The 20,366-nt window shown below is 32.2% G+C and overlaps 2 protein-coding genes across 2 annotated transcripts; one reads left to right on the top strand and one right to left on the bottom strand.

Annotated features, from left to right (window-relative positions):
- Positions 1-826: 826 nt before the first annotated feature.
- On the bottom strand, positions 827-4,158 carry LOC116002800 (methanol O-anthraniloyltransferase-like). The gene is made up of 2 exons (XM_031242968.1): positions 3,706-4,158; positions 827-1,900 (listed from the first exon to the last, which is right to left on the bottom strand). The coding sequence occupies exons 1-2, from the start codon at positions 4,147-4,149 to the stop codon at positions 929-931; spliced, it is 1,416 nt and encodes a 471-aa protein (XP_031098828.1). The 5' UTR covers positions 4,150-4,158; the 3' UTR covers positions 827-928.
- A 9,660-nt stretch (positions 4,159-13,818) lies between these two features.
- LOC116002971 ((+)-neomenthol dehydrogenase-like) lies at positions 13,819-20,321 on the top strand. The gene is made up of 5 exons (XM_031243158.1): positions 13,819-13,909; positions 14,395-14,644; positions 16,518-16,577; positions 17,677-17,853; positions 19,786-20,321. Exons 1-5 carry the CDS (start codon positions 13,872-13,874, stop codon positions 20,158-20,160), a joined length of 900 nt encoding a protein of 299 aa, XP_031099018.1. The 5' UTR covers positions 13,819-13,871; the 3' UTR covers positions 20,161-20,321.
- Positions 20,322-20,366: the final 45 nt, after the last annotated feature.

Consider the following 20,366-nt stretch of genomic DNA (forward strand, 5'->3'; position numbering starts at 1 on the left):
TAACCGACCGAACATTCGCTCACCCCTAGACCCTCAATGGTTCCTCCTCTTTTGGTTGTTTCTTTGTCAAGTTCATATTCCCCTTTGAGCCTCAAGAACCTATAAAACCATCTAAAGTATGCCAAGAGCTTTGCAATTGATTAGCACATTAGAACATAAAGCACCATAGATTAGTCACAAAAGGATATCAAATAAACACAATTGCACCACTAAATTAGACTCTTAACCTAGGTATCTTTGGCACTTATCATGCATGTCTGCTAGCATTGCCATTGAAGTTCACGTTGCGGGAACCATGGGAGTTGTGTGATCCAGATTGTGCCACTATTCAAATCTTGTTGAAGAGGAAGACGGGTGTATGTCATAGCGTATTTGAGAGTTGATCTTAGGCTCTCAATGAAAGCACTAGTGAAGGTAAGAATGTTACTGGAAAGTAATTGCGAGTAAATAAATAGACAAGTAATAGTATTGATAATAGTTTGAGTACAAGATTGTGTGTGTCCGCTACCTACTACAAGGGCTAAGCATTTATACTAGTTAATGGGTAATTAATCCAGTCTAATAAGTACAATGACTTCATACTCAATACACCTAATAACTGCAACATCATCATATCCCTAATAAGTACAGTAGCTATATATGTGTTAAGTGCAATGAACTGTTTCACCCCGCGCCTATTTGATTATCTTAATTGCTTTGACTTTATATTTGACCAAGAGTGTTTCGGATTAGATCCAAGACCGCGTAGTTATCCAATTAACCCATCACAAAGTATTAGAATAAAAATTAAACATTGAGTTACAAGGCTGAATATGAAGTAAACATAGAACCACAAATATATTTATTGTTGCATTCATAAAATTATGAAAATAAGAATTCAAAGTATTTGAGTGTAACGATCATCGATCCCCTATGACGTCGCTTTAATTTACGACGAACTGGTCATCTTCTTGAACTCATGTGTAAAAATTTGCATATATATATGAGGCAGAGATATAGGTACCAAAATGCTCTTCTCAGTAGTACTGTCGCTGCTCTTTGGACGTTCTAAGAAAGTAGCCCCGTAAGCTGCAATAGAGGCCCCGGCGTATATTGCATCCCCCCATCCAAAATCTATCTTCTCTAGACCAATCCTTGATATGTCCGAAACCATCATATTCCTCAGTACTGACATCCTAGGTCGGCCCCTAGTCACCATGAAATCAATTACCGACTTGACATAATCAGCATTTACTTTGTTCTTGGCCTCTCTAATCAACTGGATGGCGTAAGTAATGGGGCTGTCGCATAACAACTTGGCGGTGGAGGTGGCAGATTGCATTACAATGGCGTTGCCGTAGTATCCGGGGGAAAGTTTTAGTCCCGCCAAGGATTTTTGGCGCATATTTGTAGGAAAAGTAAGTCGGACAGTGGCGTTGGGATTGGGTTGCAGCGCAATTGTGCGACATTTCCACAAACAAGCAGTAATCAGCTCAAACGTGGTGCACCGACCGTAATCTTGAGCCATGGCTTGGTCTCTAAGGGCTTGGATTTCTTTTGGACCAACAATGAAAGAACTCTGAACGAAGATGGGTTTCAATATTTTAGGGAAGAAGAAGAAAAGAGGTTGGGATGCCAGTTTCTCAACGTTGAAAATTTTGTTGGCCCACCACTCGAAGTCAAAGAGCTTGAAATTGTTGCGGAAGCATGGGGCCTCGTACACGGCGTGAGAGGACGTCGGGTTGGGGTTTGCCGTAGCGCTCAACGTCTCTCTATCCCATACCGGCAAAATCGAGGGCGTTGAACCACCTAGCGCTAATTCACATAGTGCCTTTAAAAATAGCGACATCCCGTAGCCGTCAACCATGGTGTGATTGAACCGGACTCCTAGTGCAATACCGCCGCAAGTAAAACGAGTTACCTGACAAATCAAATTAATTCACAATTACAACATATATGATGATCGAGTACAATGTAGCTAATAATATGATGAAGAAACTACCAATAAAAATGAAATTAGAGAAAAAAAGGGACTGGGTATTGAAATTGTAAACTGCTTTTAATTCAAAATTTTGATGATTGAGAAGAAAAAAAGTATCATGCATAATGAAGACATACAATTGTTATGCATTACAAAGAAAGTTTTCATCTTCAATACAATAAAGTTAGTAAAAATATTTAATGATATGAAGCAAAATTTTCTTTGAACGCACATTTGTTAAAAAAATAAATTTAACGTTCTTATTGTGTGTGATTTTGAATTGGATGAAGCATAAATTAGTGAAGGCAAAGACTTGTATGAGACCGTTTCACGAATCTTTTTCTGTGAGACGGATTGAGTCAAAATCAAAATGTAATACTTTAATCATGAATAAATGTTTGTTACTTATAAGAGAAAGTGTAATATTTTTTAAAACAAATGTAATACTTTTTTCATTACATCTCGACCTGACCCGTCTCATGAGTAACGTTCTGTGAGACGATCACACCAAAGAGTACTAGTCACTCATTAACGAAATATCTTTTAGTTATAAAAAATTGTGGGTTAAGATTTCTTGCTCCTAAAAATCATCGCTCGCTTTTTAGGAGCAGAAGTGTTCGAGCTCAAGCGGCTATGAATGAAAGAAAAGGGCTGAAGCAAGCGATATGGCCTTGCCTGCTATTTGCCCCTCTATATATCATCCAATCCCTATATTCAAGACAATATATAATTTGGGAGAAGAAGAAAACAATATATAATATATCTCTTGTAACATTCTATTAAGTTAATGATAGTATGATACATTATTTCAATAACTAATAAATATAATAAAACAAATAGAATATAAATATATAATAATATGCAATTAAAATTAATGGATATGCACAACGAAAGTAAATTACTCTAAAATATAATATTAGAATATGTACCCAATAATCCGAACATACAATTAAGGTCCAATTATTTTATTTTGTTTTAGCTTTTTTTATTTGCTAGCTTGCGCGCAATATAATTGGGTGGTATACCAATTATAGCAGTTCGTGCAGAACTTTGTGACTTTGTCTACGTTTCTTGTGAAAGTATAATTAATTTTTTATGTATTTTTTAAGTAAATAGGTTAACGGTATATATTTATTTGAGAATATTATCTATCTACCTTCTAAATAATAAATATTAACTACAAAATGAGCAGAACATTACGCGCGTATGCATGTATGTCTAAGCCAATAACAATAGGCAAATTATATCATGAAAAAGGGTCTTGCATACATAGTAGATTCTTATACAAAATGACGTTTTATATTAAGTGTCAACTAATATATATATTATATATATTTAATGAAATCATAATGCACTATGTTGATAATATTTGTTATATACATGTCCATAAAGCTAAACCTTTATATCAATAAACACAAATCTAAATATACATTATATATTCATTCAAAGTATATAGTAGAATATTCATAATGTTCTCTCTATATATGTATCAAAAATAACGTTCTCTCCATATGTATAGAAACAAATTTTAAAGCATATAAAGTTGAATTTATATAAACAATATACTGCACATGCATCATGGTTAATTAATAACTTTTATCCTATATATATTATGCTAAAATATTTGTTTTATACGTCAATAAACACTAAACTAAATGTAAATCATATATATTTTCATACTTTATAAATGTGAATTAACTCTAATCTGAATATCTGATACTAACTAAAAGAAAAAGAAAAAGTACCTGAATCAAGAGAAGAGGGCAACCGGTAATCCCTTCGGAGCCAGGGACATTATGCTGAAGCTTGCTGAGATAGGGAGATGGGGAGTGTATGAAATCCCCCAATTTGTGAAGCGCAATATTGGCTTCAGCCTTCAAAAACAGCACCCCTTCACCGTTACAATCCACAATCAACTTTTTGTTGGGGCCTTCGAATAGGCGACCGGCTAACGGGTAATAAAACACTAGTGCTTTAGCCAATCCTTCCTTGATAACCGTAGCTGGGTCGTGCCCAACCATTGATTCTTTGCTCTCATAAAACCAAAGCCCTGGCATTTGGTACCGGAGACTGGCTTGGTCATCCAGGTCTGAAAGTGCCTTTTTCTCTTTCGGCGTTGGGGTTTTGGGTGCCACTAATTCCGGCTGGCTTAGTTTTATTGAGAATCGGGGAGGAAATGACCACACCATTCTTCAATTCTCAAACACCAACACTTAGCTTTTTCTTAGCTGTTTAATTTAATTTTAGTTCAACTGCCTGCAATACTGCAATTTGTAACTTCCACCTCTACTAACTTTACTCTCACATTTGCTAATATTTTATTATTATCAAATTAAATGTCCCTCTCACACTAGCTCCTAACATTCATGATTTTTTTTATTACTACTCCTAACATCCATAATATAAACAAATGTGATATATAAGTTTACCGTTTTAACTCCCACAAATATATCGATTGGGCAGAGGCCGGTAAAGGGCTTAAAGGGCCAAGTCTAATACTCAGCGTTTTTAAAATGTGTGGCTGTATAAGGAAATAAAGTTGCGACGGGTTGGTGGTAAGAAGGAGAATTGTTAGGTGGAGGTCGATAAAAGCTAAGTTTAACATCGGGTGGCTGGGAAAGCCCAGCACCCAGATTGGTGCTAGGAGGTGAATTGTTGGGTGAAGACGGATAAAGGAGGTATAAGAAAATAAAGTAAAACGTGTTAGTTACCTGACAAACCACATTACAATTACATATGATGAGTTTGCAGTGAGTCTAGTTGATGATAAGATGATGAAAAATGAAAATAGAAAATTGTAAACTGAATAATAATTTTAAATTTTGATGAGAAAGAAGAAATTATTTGTATGCAAGCGGCTATGGATGCCAGGAAAGAGGAGAAGCAAGCGATATGCCCTTAATTGCCTTCTGTCTGCCCCACTGTATATCATCCAATCCCTATATTCAGGACAATATATTATATATAAAAAAAGAATTAACACTCAAAATCGTCCCTCGATTATAGTGAAATTCATAAATTGATTATCAACTATCAAGTTTAGCAAATTAAGTTCTTTACTATTCAATCCTTAATTACTTAATAAGATCCTCAACTATTCAATTCTTATTTAATAAAGTTCTCAATTATTCAATTCTTACTCATTAAGGTCCTCAACGAATGCTTGATTTGTGAATTATTGAGTATGAATGGTATAGTTTTTTTTTTTTTTTTTTTTTTGAGAGCAGTATGAATGGTATAGTTGAGGACCTAATTAGTAAATTGATAGTTGATGACTAATTGTGATTACTATCCTAGTCGATGGACTATTTTAGATATTTACTCAAATTATATCTCTTCTATTAATTTAAACTAGTAATTTACCAATACATCACACCAAATATATTATATATTTATAAATATTAAAAAATAAAATTCTTAAAAGTAAAACATCAAAATCAAAATTTAAACTCTTTACAAATATTAAAAGAAAACAAAGATTGCCAAAAAAATATACAATTTTTTTAGTACAAAAAAAAAATTATACAATTAGAATTTGTTGTTGAACTATTTTATTTATTGCCCTAATTACATATTAAAATTACTAAAGCTTTAAGATTGTTAAATTTTAAAATAACAGTATACAACTATTCATGACCGAAAATTACTTCTTTTTTAAAAAAAAATAATAGACTAATGATTGAAACTGAAAGTGATTACTCTTAGCTTTTGTTAATTGTCGTTGCATATGAGACAATCAAAAGAACTTGTTCTCTTTAAAATTTGAAAGACAATATCTTATTTGATGGAGTCAATGACATTTTTAGAATCAAGTTTTTTTTTTCTTTGAAAACACTACTCTAAAATCTTTCAATAATGTATAATATGAAATGGATTTTGTTCATATAAACTATAGAGTATTTTTAAATTAAAAAGTTAAAAATGAAACTTAATTTTATGCAACTTAAAAAGATTTTGTATACCATGAAATTACATTTTTGTTTTAAATTCTATCGAATAAATGAAAAAATTATTTTTTTATTGACTCTCTGAATACATAAATATAAATGACGAAACTTATTGTATGATCGTTGTCATTTATTAACTCTATACACCGCTTACACATTTATTTACAAATACATTTATGCTATACAACTACCATTGTTAATCTTCGAAATTCTTCATTGGTAAAATATATGGTTCAAATCTAGGTATAACGAAACAAAGTGTTCAATAATAGATTTACAAAAGAATTATAGTGAGAAGATAGCGTCGATAATGAATAGAAAGGCATTTGGATTCAAACAATTTTTGAATTATAATTATTTTTATTGTACCTCCATGATTTTTAAGAAATGAAATAATAACTAATATTTTTAGATTTAAAGTCTCCATTATTATTTTATAGTTGAAATTCATGTCATATCTACCCTAGTGCATTCTTGATTTGTTTTAATGAAGTCTATTATATTATTAGATTGTCACTACTTCAACTCTTTGATTAGTCTTAGGTGAAAAAGAAAGATCAAAGATATTATTAAAGTTGAGCCATTTATTTGAAAAAAAAAAAAAAAGTCATAAATCAATACAACATAAAATCAAGTACGTAGTTGTAGCTTGTAACTAACAACTCCATATTACTTTGATCATATATTCCAATGGATTATGATTTGCCAAAGACCTTGTGGTCTAGTGGCACCCGGTGTCCCGAAAAACACTCTCACATGGATGATTGGAGTGGGTTCGAGCCTCAGTGGAAGCAATTGTTGACTCGTTGTGCTCGTTAGTTAGCAACTAACCAAACATTATCATTGACATACCCATAGAACTTGGGTTATTAGTAGTTTCTCTTGTAAATCTCTCATTTCTTGGCTAAGCTACCATTGATAACTCTCCCAAAGTTCAAGATGCATCCTTCTTCTTTCTCTCTTTTCATCTCCATTCCCATTTCTTCAATTCTTGGTTTCTGGCGAGACACTGGCAACGCCACCTCCGCCGTTGTGCATTGCTTCTTCTCTGGGGTGAAGTGTGATGGGGATTCGTGCATTTGCTCTAGCCTCTAAGTTCTCGGTTCTCTCTCAACAAAGATGTGCTGGTGAGGTGAGTATTTGTTGATATTTATACTAAAGGCTAAAAGTATATGTGGAAAGTCTGATTCTGCCACATTGAAAATAACATACAAACAATGTATTGGAGAACTCAAAAGACATCTTAGAAATAACATCCAGTAATTAATCTTTATTAGCAATTTTTTCTATAGCTATGAAAATATTGATTGATAAATAGAATATAATGTTTGTCTAGAAACTTCTTTCCATTAAATGGGGAAATTTATTTATTTTTTTTCAAAATTTATCTTTTTTATACTAGAATATACATTAGTTCAATAGTTAATAAATACAATAAAACAAATAGAAGATAAAAATATAATATATGTAATTAAATTATTAAAATTAATCAATTTACACAACAAAGGTATAGTACTCTGAAATATAAAATTACTATGTGTTCCCAATAATCCGACCATATAATTAACGCCCAATTCATTTTCTTTTATTTATTTTTTGCTAGCTTGCACGTAATATAATTAATATAACAATTGTATAGTAGCAGTTGGTGCAGTGCTTTATCATAATTTGCCGTGCTCAATCATTATTGCATGTGTGGATCACACTATCAAATAATGTACATTCAATATAAAAATAATATAATGTACATTGTATTCATGGAATATACATTATTTATGTACTGAATGTACATTATTTTTATAGTATAAAAATAATGTACATTCAATACAAAAATAATGTACATTTAGTACATTAAAAATATACATTTTATTATGGTCCACACAATAATTTGCCGTGCTTTATGCCTTTATGTCTACTTTACTTGTGAAATTAGAATTATGTTTTTCCTTTAAATAAATATATTAATGGGAAAAGGGTCAAATAAGCCCCTAAACTTTATACGAAAAGTCAATTAGGCCCATAAACTTTTAAAAAGTGCAATTGGACACATTAACTCACAATTTTGAGTCACTGAAGCCCATTAACCGGTTACCTTACCTGTAAGTACCGGTAACTACACACTTGGCTCGCCACCTCAGCTTTGCTTTGTATTTAGATTGCCACATAAGCTTAAATTAAAAAAAATGAAAATAAAAAAAATTAAAATAGAATTTATGGTCCACCGTCCACCACCACCGCAGCCGTATTTCTCCAAATCGTATAGTGACCATCGGCTTCCTCCTCCAGCCTAATCGCACCACCACTAGCGTCGCCTACCACCGTCCTCCACCACCGTCCACTACTACCGTCTACCACTAGTGTCGCTCCACCACCAAAATATGATCCAACCCTAATCGCACAACCATCACCATCGGCTTCTTCACTGTGCGTTGCATCACCACCAGTGTCGCCCCACCACCAAAAGTTGAAGGTTTTTTTTTTCTTTTTCTTCATCATCGTTTTTCTTCATCGTTTTTTTCTTTTTGATATGGTAGCTAATAATTGGTTTATTAAACTGACTGGAAGTGCTTTTGATATGGTAGCTAATAATCAGGGAACACACACACGCATCGCAAAGCTCTTATGGCTGAAGATTGTATTTGAAGATTGTAACAAGCAACAGATATGAAAAGAACATATGTAATCCAATTTGCACAAATACACAGCAACTAAAACAACGAACGTTGAACCAAGCTATTAGATGGAAGATCATACCAAGATATGGCAATTTACAATCCGCAATTTAGATGAAGAATGATAAAATTATAAGTGCCTACACTAGGAGCAAAAAAACTTTGCAGAAATTTTAGTTTAACATCTTCAATGATAAAAGAGTCAAGTTTTGCCTGACATGAAAGTTTGTCAAAATTGACTTCCAAAACAAAGGAGGAATTTGCTCAGTTTAATTCATCATAACAAGCAGTACTACCTACCAGCACAAGATAGCTGTATTCCACAAGTCGCACATTTTAAAACCTTTAACAATTAAGTCATCAAAATCTGCAATTTGCTTTATATATATGAAGTAAACTATTGAGATTCAATTGCCAGAAACAAAAGATTCTACTGGAAAACAGATTTAGGCCAAACAAAAGCTTCAATTCATTCTGTTCTCAGTCATTTCAAAAGATTCCTGTAATTTTATCAAGTAATTACAGTACTTAGTTTCTGCAAAATTTCGGACAATTTCGGTGGTGGACGGTGGTAGAGGACAGTGGTGGACCCACGCTGGTGGTGGACGGCGGTAGGCGACGCTAATGGTGGTGCGATTAGGGCTGGAGGACGAAGCCGATGGTCACTGTACAATTTGGAGAAATACAGCTGCGCTAGTGGTGGACCGTGGACCATACAAAGCAAAGCTGAGGTGGCGAGTCAAGTGTGTAGTTACCGGCACTTACAGGTAAGGTAACCGGTTAATGGGCTTCAATGACTCAAAATTGTGAGTTAATGTGTTCAATTGCACTTTTTAAAAGTTTATGGGCCTAATTGACTTTTCGTATAAAGTTTAGGGGCCTATTTGACCATTTTCCCTATATTAATTAACCATCAACATTATTGTATATTTATTTGAGAACAGTATTCTAGTCCAAAACCACATCAATTTATATTAAGTGCAAATTAGTACATTATATTTGATAACACTATCATGTACTATGCTCATTAAATTTGTTCAATATATCCATATATAAATCAAAATTTAATGTCTATAAATACTAAACTAATTAAATGTACATCATATGTATTTTCATTTACTCTATGGTAAGTTCATATGTTTACTCTAATAATATAACATGTATTCCTATTTTTTACTTTACATTTTCAATTATTTATAAGGTTAATCGCATTTTTACAATTTTCTTTCACTTTCAAAATGTCTTATTATTAAATTTAAAATTATTCACTATTTATTCTTCACTCATGTAATTCCCTCTTCTGTTTCAAAAACGGTCTCACTATCACATCACATTATAAAGAAATATCAATAAAATAATACACACAAATATATATATATATATATATATATATATATATATATATATATATATATATATATATATGAGTTCCCGTGCGGTTGACCTTCTTAGATGCGGTTGCTTTAGGTGCGTAATTTTTGTTCTTTAAGGTGCGTATTGATTTTCCTTCTTAAGGTGGGCGATTTGTATGCTTAAGGTGTATCAGTGTTGAAACTTAAGATGATTGAACCTAAAGCTTAAGGTGTGTGTTTTTCCCTGTTAGTTTTCCTTCTTTAAGTTGCGTCATAGATACTGGCTCTCACCTGAAGGCTTGTCCGCACCAGAACTCAACCCCAGCCATATATATATATATATATATATATATATATATATATTATTTAAGGTGATAGATGAAATATATATGTGGGTGCATGGATGCAGGTATGCAGTTGTGACTTGTGACAGGAGGAAACAAAGGCATAGGGTTTGAAATTTGCAGACAGTTAGTGATGCTTGAATGCATTTTGGTCCTTTTTCGTACTGAAAATCAAAATGATAGTAGGAAAACATCCACTAAGGTTAGAGTAAAAATAATTTTGTTTTATTTTCTCTATTTTCGGAGATTTTTGTTATACTATAATACCTATAAGTGTTGCACTTGTCTTCTAGGAGGTATATTGGACAACCAACCCCCACGGGACTCCAAAGCTTCATTCAGACAAATAAAATTTTCTGTAAAAAGAGATTAATGGTGGACATTGAATATCTAGACTACTCTAAGGCGCATTGTTGGTATTTTTATATACTAAAGCCAAGTATAAAATCAGTTAGCAATTGTGTCTATATAATATATAGATAGATAGATAGATTTTGATACCTCATTTGATTTTCATTTTTTCATAATTCTATTCTTTTTGCAGTTGCCATTTGTCATCAGCTCACTTCTCTGCTGTAAAGGGTCATCTTTCGAGTTGTTCTCAATAGTAGGGCTATAACACACACCTTAATCTTCAAGCAAATGTTTTCTTCCTTTTATTGGATGTTTTTCCAAATCTTCTTTGAAAGGTGAAGAAACACGGGACCAGTCTTCCCCTGCAACCTCGTGGTTAGAGCATCCTTATCAGTTTGGAGTTTTTTGGCGATTTTTTTGGAGTTTTTGTAAGTGTGATTAGGAAAGAGAAAATGAGAGAAGAGAAAAAAAATTTTAATTTAAAAAAAAAAAAAAAAAGTAAGGTTGTCAGCCGCGCACTACACGCGCCCGCTGGGCGCAATTGGTGCATTCCACGCGAAAAGTAATGTGTGTTTCTCTCCTCATTGGGACCCACTTTTTCTGCAATAACTTCATTCTTTGCAGAAGAACCCCAAAATTATCTCTCATAGTTTCTCTCTCCAACATGGCAAATAATTTCTGACCAAAACCCCAAATAATTTACTGATAGGGATGCTCTTACAATGTATGCTGCTGGTGCTCAGTTTCGTCCTTTCCTCCACACACAGACACATACACACACAGAGGAATGTTCATTTAAAATTAATATTAATTTTGAAGATTGCAACAGTTATCTACCATTTAAATTCATTTTGTATTCACATATATATTGATGACTTGTAATAATAGCTTAAGTATACGAATAACTTTCAAGCAACCTTTCAAGTTTCAAGGTATTTAAATATCAATTTTAAGACAAAAAAAAATTAAAAAAAAAATTAAAATGCTTGCATTTTGTGTGGGCAACACAATTATTATAGATGTGAACTACAGCCCCTAATTACTTCCCCCAAAACACGTTTTGATTGGGTAGTAATTCTTTTCTTTATATTTACCAAAAAAGTTCTGCTTTATTATAGTAGAAGATAATATAATTAACCAATGGGATTAAGAGCCACCTTGTGTTGCCTCCCTTTTCTCTCTAAAACAAAAAGCCTTTCTCTTCTGCTGCTCAACTTCGGCTCCCATCGACGGCCTCCGGCCGGAGCTCTAATGGAGCTTTGAGCCGGCGGTTTTGGTCACCTTCTACGTTTGCTCTCGCTCTTCTTTTGCCTCGACCACCGTCGCAGCTCCGTCCGCCTCCGACCACCGCCACAGATCTTCTTCTTCCATTTTCTTTCCCTTTGAATAAAATAATAGTAGGTAGGTATTGGGGTTTGTCTTGGTAGTCTTGAACTCCCAACCCTACTTTGGCTTTACCACTTTTTATTTTCTCTATTATTGTGTTTTCCTCTCGTTACTTTCACGGGCTTTTTTCCCCTCGTTACTTTCACGAGCTTTTCATTATCATTAGCATAAATCGTTTAGTTTGGTTTCGGCAAGTGATGATCTTATCCTGGGCGAGCAAAAAAGAATGATGACGAAGACCCAGATCTTTGATGAAGCTTTAAGCTCCTTGAAGGAACATAGCTTCATAGTTATGAAACAGTCTGCGATTCAAGTTTTCTATAGCATAGTTAGAAAAGTTGTTTCTATGTCTGACTGTAAGGAATGGTTTACCATTTCATTGATCGTTGATGTAAACGTTTTATGTTATGAATTAATGGAATAGCTACGTTTACCTTCAAAAAAAAAAAAAAAAAAAAAGAGCCACCTTGTATTGTGTAAATAAACAGACACATGTTAACTGTAGATTATATTTATTATTTAGTTACCATTTTATGTGTCTGTAATTAACATATTATATGTTTTTAATCAAGCAACGACAGAGCTAAAGCTAAAACTTATAACAAACAAGCAACGGCTCCTCGCCAACAAACAACATCCCAATCATGGTACTTGTATTGGCACCGGCAATAGAGGGAAGACTTTGGCTTGTAAGAAGGAGAAAGGTTTGAGGCAAGGGTAGAAAAAATTTTCATTGACATTTTTTTATCACGTATTATGCGTGCTTGTAATTAGTTTTGTATATAACTAGCTAGATTGGTGTGAATAATGGTCGTGCACGTACTCTCATCCCTTAAGAGAGTCTGGGATTCAAAATCTCCTCTTGTGTATATAAAAACCAAAATGGTGAGCACTTTACACATTAATTGTGTCGACCCAATGTGAAAGGGATTAATCTAAGTACAATACGACTTAAAGGTACCTCCTAAAGTTAGGTAATTGTTATACTATGGACCAGTGTTCATATTGCATTGTAAGCCCTAGTTCAAAAATTATATCTGTACAGTTAATACATTATGTACCTGCAGTTAATAATTTCTATACTTCTAAACAAATTGAAGGCACATAACATGACAATTACAAACACATAGCATGATAACTACATATACATAAATTGTTAATTGTAAATACAGATTATGTTAAATTGTTAACTGCAGAAATATAAAATGTTGGTTAACATAATATATGTATGCAGTTAACATATATTCTGTACCTACAGCTAACAGTTTATGTGTCTGTATTTATCGCTTATCATGTTATAAGTTTGTAATTATTAGTTGTTGAACTGCCAAAAAATTGTGCAGATTATTAGATAACATTTTTAGCAATTGCCTTCAAATTAAGTAATTAAGTAAGATGAATAACATAGCATTTTTATTATTACGTATTATGCATGTTTGTACTTTGTAATTAGTTTTGTAATATGAGCCATCGCTAATATAATTCATTAGTACGTTGTCGTGAAACAAATGTAATGCGTACACTAATAACTCATTCACGCATAATACTCTCAAGTCTCAATTAATCTTCGGCATTTCCGCCTACAATATATTAATTAATTCCAACCACATATCATCAAACTTACCTGCATCATATTAAATCTTAGCTTAACCAGGCCTAACCAAGTACGGCTTGGTTTGTTGGTAAGTACATTAAATCTTAAAAATATATTCAGTACACTAGATTTTCCAACCCAATGTACGTATAGTAGATACCTCCTATAACATGCTGCATTTATTTACAGAAGAATCGCCTATATATAATGTAGTAGTAGTAGTAGTTTACTCTGAGTGAGATATTCTGCATTCTCTTCAATAATGGCAGGGGCAATCAACGCTACTGACGCATCAAAAAGGCAGGCAAATTAAGATGATGCACATCACTTCATTATATATATATATATATATATATATATATATATGATTGAGTTTAGGTGTGGACAGTATACCCCGTGCGAGCATGCAGATGCACTATCAAGCTAGTATCAGTAAAGCATTTCGAAATGCACCATGCACTACTGGATTCTCATTGATTCTTAACTTTGGTGTATTTGGAAATGCTTGACGGTGCATTTGTAAATGCGTAGCGGTGCATTTTAGGAATGACTGGCGGTGCATATCAAAGGTGAACATCAATGAAAGGGGAAGGATGCACCGTCAAACAATCATCAATGCACCGTAAAGCATTTCTATTTGCATGGGACACCACCTAATTGTCATCTCTGGATACTGGCTTAACAGTGTATTTGCACGTTCTCACCTGAAGACTTGTCCCCACCAGAACTCAACCCCATATATATATAGTTTATTTAAGGTGATAGATGAATATATATGGATGCAGGTATGCAGTTGTGACAGGAGGAAACAAAGGGATAGGGTTTGAAATTTGCAGGCAGTTAGCTTGTGATGGAGTTACGGTGGTTTTGACTGCAAGAAACGAGCAGAAGGGAATTGAAGCTGTGGAGAATCTCAGAGCTTTTGGCTTCTCCGATGGTGATGTGCTCTTTCACCACCTCGATGTTACCAATCCCTCCACTGTCTCTTCCCTTTTTCATTTCGTCAAAACCAATTTTGGAAGACTTGATATTCTGGTGAGTACGTGTATTAGTTTTTGTGTTTGTGTACCCATCATTATATTGCCATCAATTTTCATTTTATAATATAATTAACCAATTGTTATACCATGGTTTAGGAGCCACCTTACATTGTGTAAATAAACAAGCTAATAAGCACATAATATGTTAACTTAATACACTAGATACATAATATTTTAACTGCATATAATATGTGCATTAGTCAGTTAACATTTTATGTACCTATAATTAATAAGATATTATATGTCTTCAATTTATTTACAAACACATAATATGTTAATTGCATATACATAATGTTATTTTGAATCAAAGTTAACAATGTAAGGTGGACTATGATACATTGTATAATTTTCCAATAGTTGACCCACCCGGTGGCCTTAATCATATTTATTCGTTGGATAAAGTTATTATGAGGTTATAAAATATTTTTTGGAATAGATTTATAGGTGTTATTTCACTTTTAATTTGGTCTTTATTTTTAAAAACATTTCTATATGATCCTAATAATATTGTGGCATGCCCATTTTTTGTCATCCATAACCAAAACCGTTTAAATGGTGTTAAATACAAGGACATTTTGGTCTATACAATTCTAAGTGTTAATTTCTTTTTTTTTTTTAATTCTAGATTTATATATGTCATTTCAGTTTTAATCATTTTTTTGTCATAACATCTCTGTTGGTCTTAGCATTATTGTGACATAATTATTTTTTGTCTTACATCAATAAATATGTTTAAATGACATTAAACATGACGTTATTTTTTCTTCTTTTTTTTTTATATAAAACATGACGTTATTAACTACTCAATCCTTCTTTTTTTCTTCTTGATAATAGAACAATACAAAAGTTCAACATCTTCAAAAAAAAAAAAAAAAAAAAAAAACATATACAGTACTAATCATACACTTATTTATGCTATCAATGAATGCATGATCAATGTATATGATTTTTTGAAGATGTGGAACTTTTGTATTGTTCTATTATCAAGAATAAAAAACGAGGATTTTGAATACTTAATAACGTCATTTTTATTATCATTTAAACATATTTGTTGACATTGGACAAAAAATGGTAGTGATACAACAATGCTAGGACTAATGGGGATGTTTTTTTAAAAAAAAAATACTAAAAGTGGAATAATGACACATATAAATTCAAAAAAAAATAAAATTAACATTTAGAACTGAATAAACCAAAATGACATTGTATTTAACGTCAATTAAACGGTTTTGTGGACGGAGAATAAAAAATGGTAATGCCACCATAATATTATGACTAAATGAAATATTTTTAAAAAAATACTTAAAAAAAATGAAATGACACTTATAAGTCTAAAATTAAACTACATCTTTAATGTATCCATATTTGTAACATAACATTGACCAAAATTGGAGTGTGTGCACTAGTGTTGAACTTTCAATCTATTTTTATATTAAAGCATTCCTACCAATACATTTTAGAGGGATTTCTTCAGATCTTTTTCTTAGGTGGAATAAAGAAGAAAATTTATTACTACAAATGTTAGTTTTTTTGTGGGCCTCGCTGCAAGAAAGGAAGAAAGAAAAAAATAAAATTTGCCAGTCTAATGTATGGTAGGTGTGCGTTGGAGACACATGGCTGGGCGCGTAAAAGCAACAAAATTATTATTATTATTATTATTATTATTATTATTATTATTATTATTATTATTTGTCCCCCCCCCCCCCACCCTTTTTTTATCATACACTCTAACCTACAAGGCACCTTAAAATTGTGAGAAACTTCAACTGTTGAGCATATTCTTCTTCTTCTTCTTCTTATTATTATTATTATTATTATTATTATTATTATTATTATTATTATTATTATTATTATATATGTTGTTTTAGGTGAATAATGCTGGAGTGAATGGATTGGCTATTGATGAAAACGTTCTAAAATCTTCAGAGGTACGTAATATGTTACGTTTCTAGTCATCTATCTAGTGGAGTCTTCCATGTACTATTGTTAATATACTAAAAATACATTATTTATATATGTAAAATACATTATTTGAAAAGTACATGATTTTTTTAAATATTATGAAATAATGTATATTCAGTATACAAATACTATACTTTTAATAAATTAAAAAAATGTATATTGCATTCAGTACGGTTGTGTAGTTAACACAAAACGATACATCTTAAGTACACAAACCACGCACCTTAACACACAAACAAACCACCTTAAGAACACAAATCACGCATCTAAAATTTTAAAATGGCGCACCTTAAGTACACAAACTATGCACCTTAAGCACACAAACGAAGCACCTTAAGAACACAAACCACGCATCTAAAGTTTTAAAATGATGCACCTTAAGTTTCAACAACTGACGCACCTTAAGCATGCAAATCACGCAGCTTAAGAAGGAAAACAACGCACCTTAAAAGGAAAATCACGAACCTAAAGCTTTAGGCTGACGCACCTTAAGTTTCAACAATTGGCGCACCTTAAGCACACAAACCACGCACCTAAAACTTTAGATCGACGTACTTAATTTTTCAACAATTGACGCACCTTAAGCCACACAGTACAAAAATCACGCACCTTAAGCACAAAAATCACGCACCTTAAGCACAAAAATCACGCACCTTAAGAAGAAAAATTAAGCACCTTAAGAAGGAAAATCGCGCACCTTAAATTAATTTGACCTAGATGCAAAATGACCAAATTGTCACCGCGTTTTTTTTACTCATTGTTAATCATGGACGTTGATTTAGACAAGATCAATGGCTTAGATTTAAGCGCACAACTGCACAGGAGACAACCAGCCGCATGGAAACTGAATTTTATTTATTTATATATATATATATACACCTGCTACATTTAACATATTATATACATTTAATTTATTTACTTGTACATAATCTATTAATGGAATGTACATAATATGTTAGCTGCATGTACATAAAAAAAATAAAAAAATAAATAAAGTGTAGTTGCAAAAAAATATTTGTTAACTCATATTTTACAAGATTATGATGTGATTATGCATGGATGCAGGGAGGTGAAGTAGCCAATTGGTTTAATGCACTTATCCACAGTTATGAGTTGACTGCTGAATGCATTCAGATAAATTACTATGGATCAAAGAGAATGAGTGAGGCATTTCTTCCCCTCCTCCAATTGTCTAAATCTCCCAGAATAGTATATGTCAGCTCTGCTGAGGCAAAATTGGAGGTATTTATATTCTTTTACCTTATTTTTAGTTCATGATTTATTAACAAAATGTGACACATTTTCATTAATTGGAAATGAAATTAAGTGAATCTTGAACCTTATATATAGCCAACACCCAAAAAAAAAAAAAAAAAACACACACACACACACAATAATTGACAATAGACAACCAAAAAAAATGACATTATTAGGGTCGACCCTACTCATGTGCCAGTAATTATACTGTGGACAAGGGTCCACCTTGCCAGGTAAACCTTAATCTAAAAATTTTACTTCAATTTTATTTGTACAAATAAATATTAGTACATAAAATTATATCATTAAGATCTTCAAAAAAAAAATTTATATCATTAAGAAGCTCTAATTGAAATATTTTAATTGCCTTCCATATTGATTTTTTAAAAAAAATTTAAATAAATCTCTAAGTACATAAAATCATTACTTTATGTACATAAATTTGATTCATAAAATTCACTACTGAATATACATAAGTTCACTACTGTAAGTATATAAGTTAACTACTATACGTATATAAATTACTATAAGTACATAAGCTGATCACTTTTGTAAGTACATAGATCCACTATTGTTAGTGTCATTTTTACGTATCTACACTATTATGTTTATGCACCCAAATCTTTTGTGTACATATAGTATTATTTTTATGTATCTTGGTCTATCATATAAGGTGAAAGTGTACCCTGATCCATGATATAATTTGCCCTATGAGTGGCCTATGCCACTGCATAAGACCCCAATTTTGGGGCTCATATTTTTTAAAAATATAATTATGTATTTATATGTTTAAAAATTAATAGTATATGCTATCTGTTATTGTATACATTTTACTTTTGTTTCTAAACTCAATGGATTGGTTATAATTGCAATCAAAAATAAAATTTTGGAAGGAGTTAACATCAAATATTTGGCGAATGATTTTGTATCTAAATACGCACAAAACAACACTTTTTAATTAAGTAAAACTTTGGATTGCATTTTTTCTCTATTGTATATTTTATATAGGAAAAATGGTCAAATAAGCCATCAAATTTTACCTAAAAAGTTAATTAAGCCCTTAAATTTTTTAAAGTAACAATTAAACCCATCAACATTTTATTTTAGTTCAATGAAGCCCAAAAGCCGATTGGTGACCTGCTATTAGGGTTCCGCAACCCTCCGGCACTGATAAAAAAGCGACTGGCATTGGTCGCCTTCTCCGTTGAGAAGGTGATCGGCAATCGTTCTTCGATCCCTTTTTTATCGAAAATGGTGCCATAGTTTCGCCAGAACTGTAGTGACCTACTATCACATGTCACCAACCGATTTTTGGGCTTTATTACACCAAAATAAAATATTAATGGGTTCAATTGCTACTTTAAAAAGTTTAAGGGCCTAACTGACCCTTTTCCCTTTTGCATATTATATGTTGGAAAAAATTAATAAACATTATATTTTTTAATTTATATTTGTATATACATATATACTAAATTAAATTATTAAATAGGCACTTATTTTTTCTTGAACAACCCCGGCCGGAGCATTATAGTTGAAAGTCGGAAAGGGCAAATTATAGAATGGATGATGGTACACATTGTAAAGCGAATCGTTAATAAATAATTATTTGTAGTATGCAACCATTCATTTTTAATATATCAAATATTCATTTGTTAGGTGGTATGTTAAAACAAAATTTGCAATATATTAAAAATAAACGGTCAAAAACATAAACCTATAATATACTAAAAATAAACATATATGTCAGTGATCCACCTTATAATCTGCATTATGGTCCATAATATATTTGGACTAAAAGTGCTATTAACTCCTCACTTAAAATTTTTACCTAAAACATCAAAAAGAATGTTATATATGATATAACTTACACTGCACGGAGCATCTATTTTAGTTGTGGATATTTCTTTCATATTTTAGAAATTACATGATGAGTGGGCCAAAGGAATATTAAACAACGTTGAAAGCCCCCCTGAAAAGCTTGATGAAGTGCTGAATAAATACTTGGAAGACTACAAAAATGGTCGCTTACAACATATTGGAAGGTTTCCAATCCCATCGGCCTACACTGTTTCCAAGGCAACCATGAATGCTTATGCAAGAACCATAGCGCACAAATATCCTTCTTTGCAGGTCAATTGTGTCAACCCTGGCTTTGTTAAGACAGACCTAACCTACAATAGCGGTGAGATTACGGTGGAAGAAGGAGCTCAGAGTGTTGTGAGGGTGGCTCTACAGCCTGAAGACGAACCTTCTGGCGTCTTCTTTGATCGCCAAGAAATTATATCATTTTAATAAGAGTTAATTTCAATTATGGTCTCTCGGTTATTGTGTTTTCTATTTTGATTTTTATGTTTAAAATATCTATTTAATTTTGTTTTTGTTGTTGTTGTAATATGTAGTCTCTAAAAATCTAATAAGACCGAGAGAATTGAGATGGGTACCAATACTTAATGTTTGTATTTCTATATTTATTTATGGGATTACTAGTACTTATTTGT

Source organism: Ipomoea triloba, chromosome 13 (genome assembly GCF_003576645.1).
Source record: "Ipomoea triloba cultivar NCNSP0323 chromosome 13, ASM357664v1".
Lineage (NCBI taxonomy): Eukaryota > Viridiplantae > Streptophyta > Magnoliopsida > Solanales > Convolvulaceae > Ipomoea > Ipomoea triloba.

Excerpts from the sequence above, each read along its gene's own strand:
- LOC116002800 (XM_031242968.1), bottom strand. The coding sequence starts at position 4,149 with ATGGTGTGGTCATTTCCTCCCCGATTCTCAATAAAACTAAGCCAGCCG. Across the intron at positions 1,901-3,705 it reads GCCCTCTTCTCTTGATTCAG|GTAACTCGTTTTACTTGCGG; the intron begins GTACTTTTTCTT and ends TTGATTTGTCAG.
- LOC116002971 (XM_031243158.1), top strand. The coding sequence starts at position 13,872 with ATGGCAGGGGCAATCAACGCTACTGACGCATCAAAAAG. Across the intron at positions 16,578-17,676 it reads ACGTTCTAAAATCTTCAGAG|GGAGGTGAAGTAGCCAATTG; the intron begins GTACGTAATATG and ends GCATGGATGCAG. Across the intron at positions 17,854-19,785 it reads CTGCTGAGGCAAAATTGGAG|AAATTACATGATGAGTGGGC; the intron begins GTATTTATATTC and ends TTCATATTTTAG.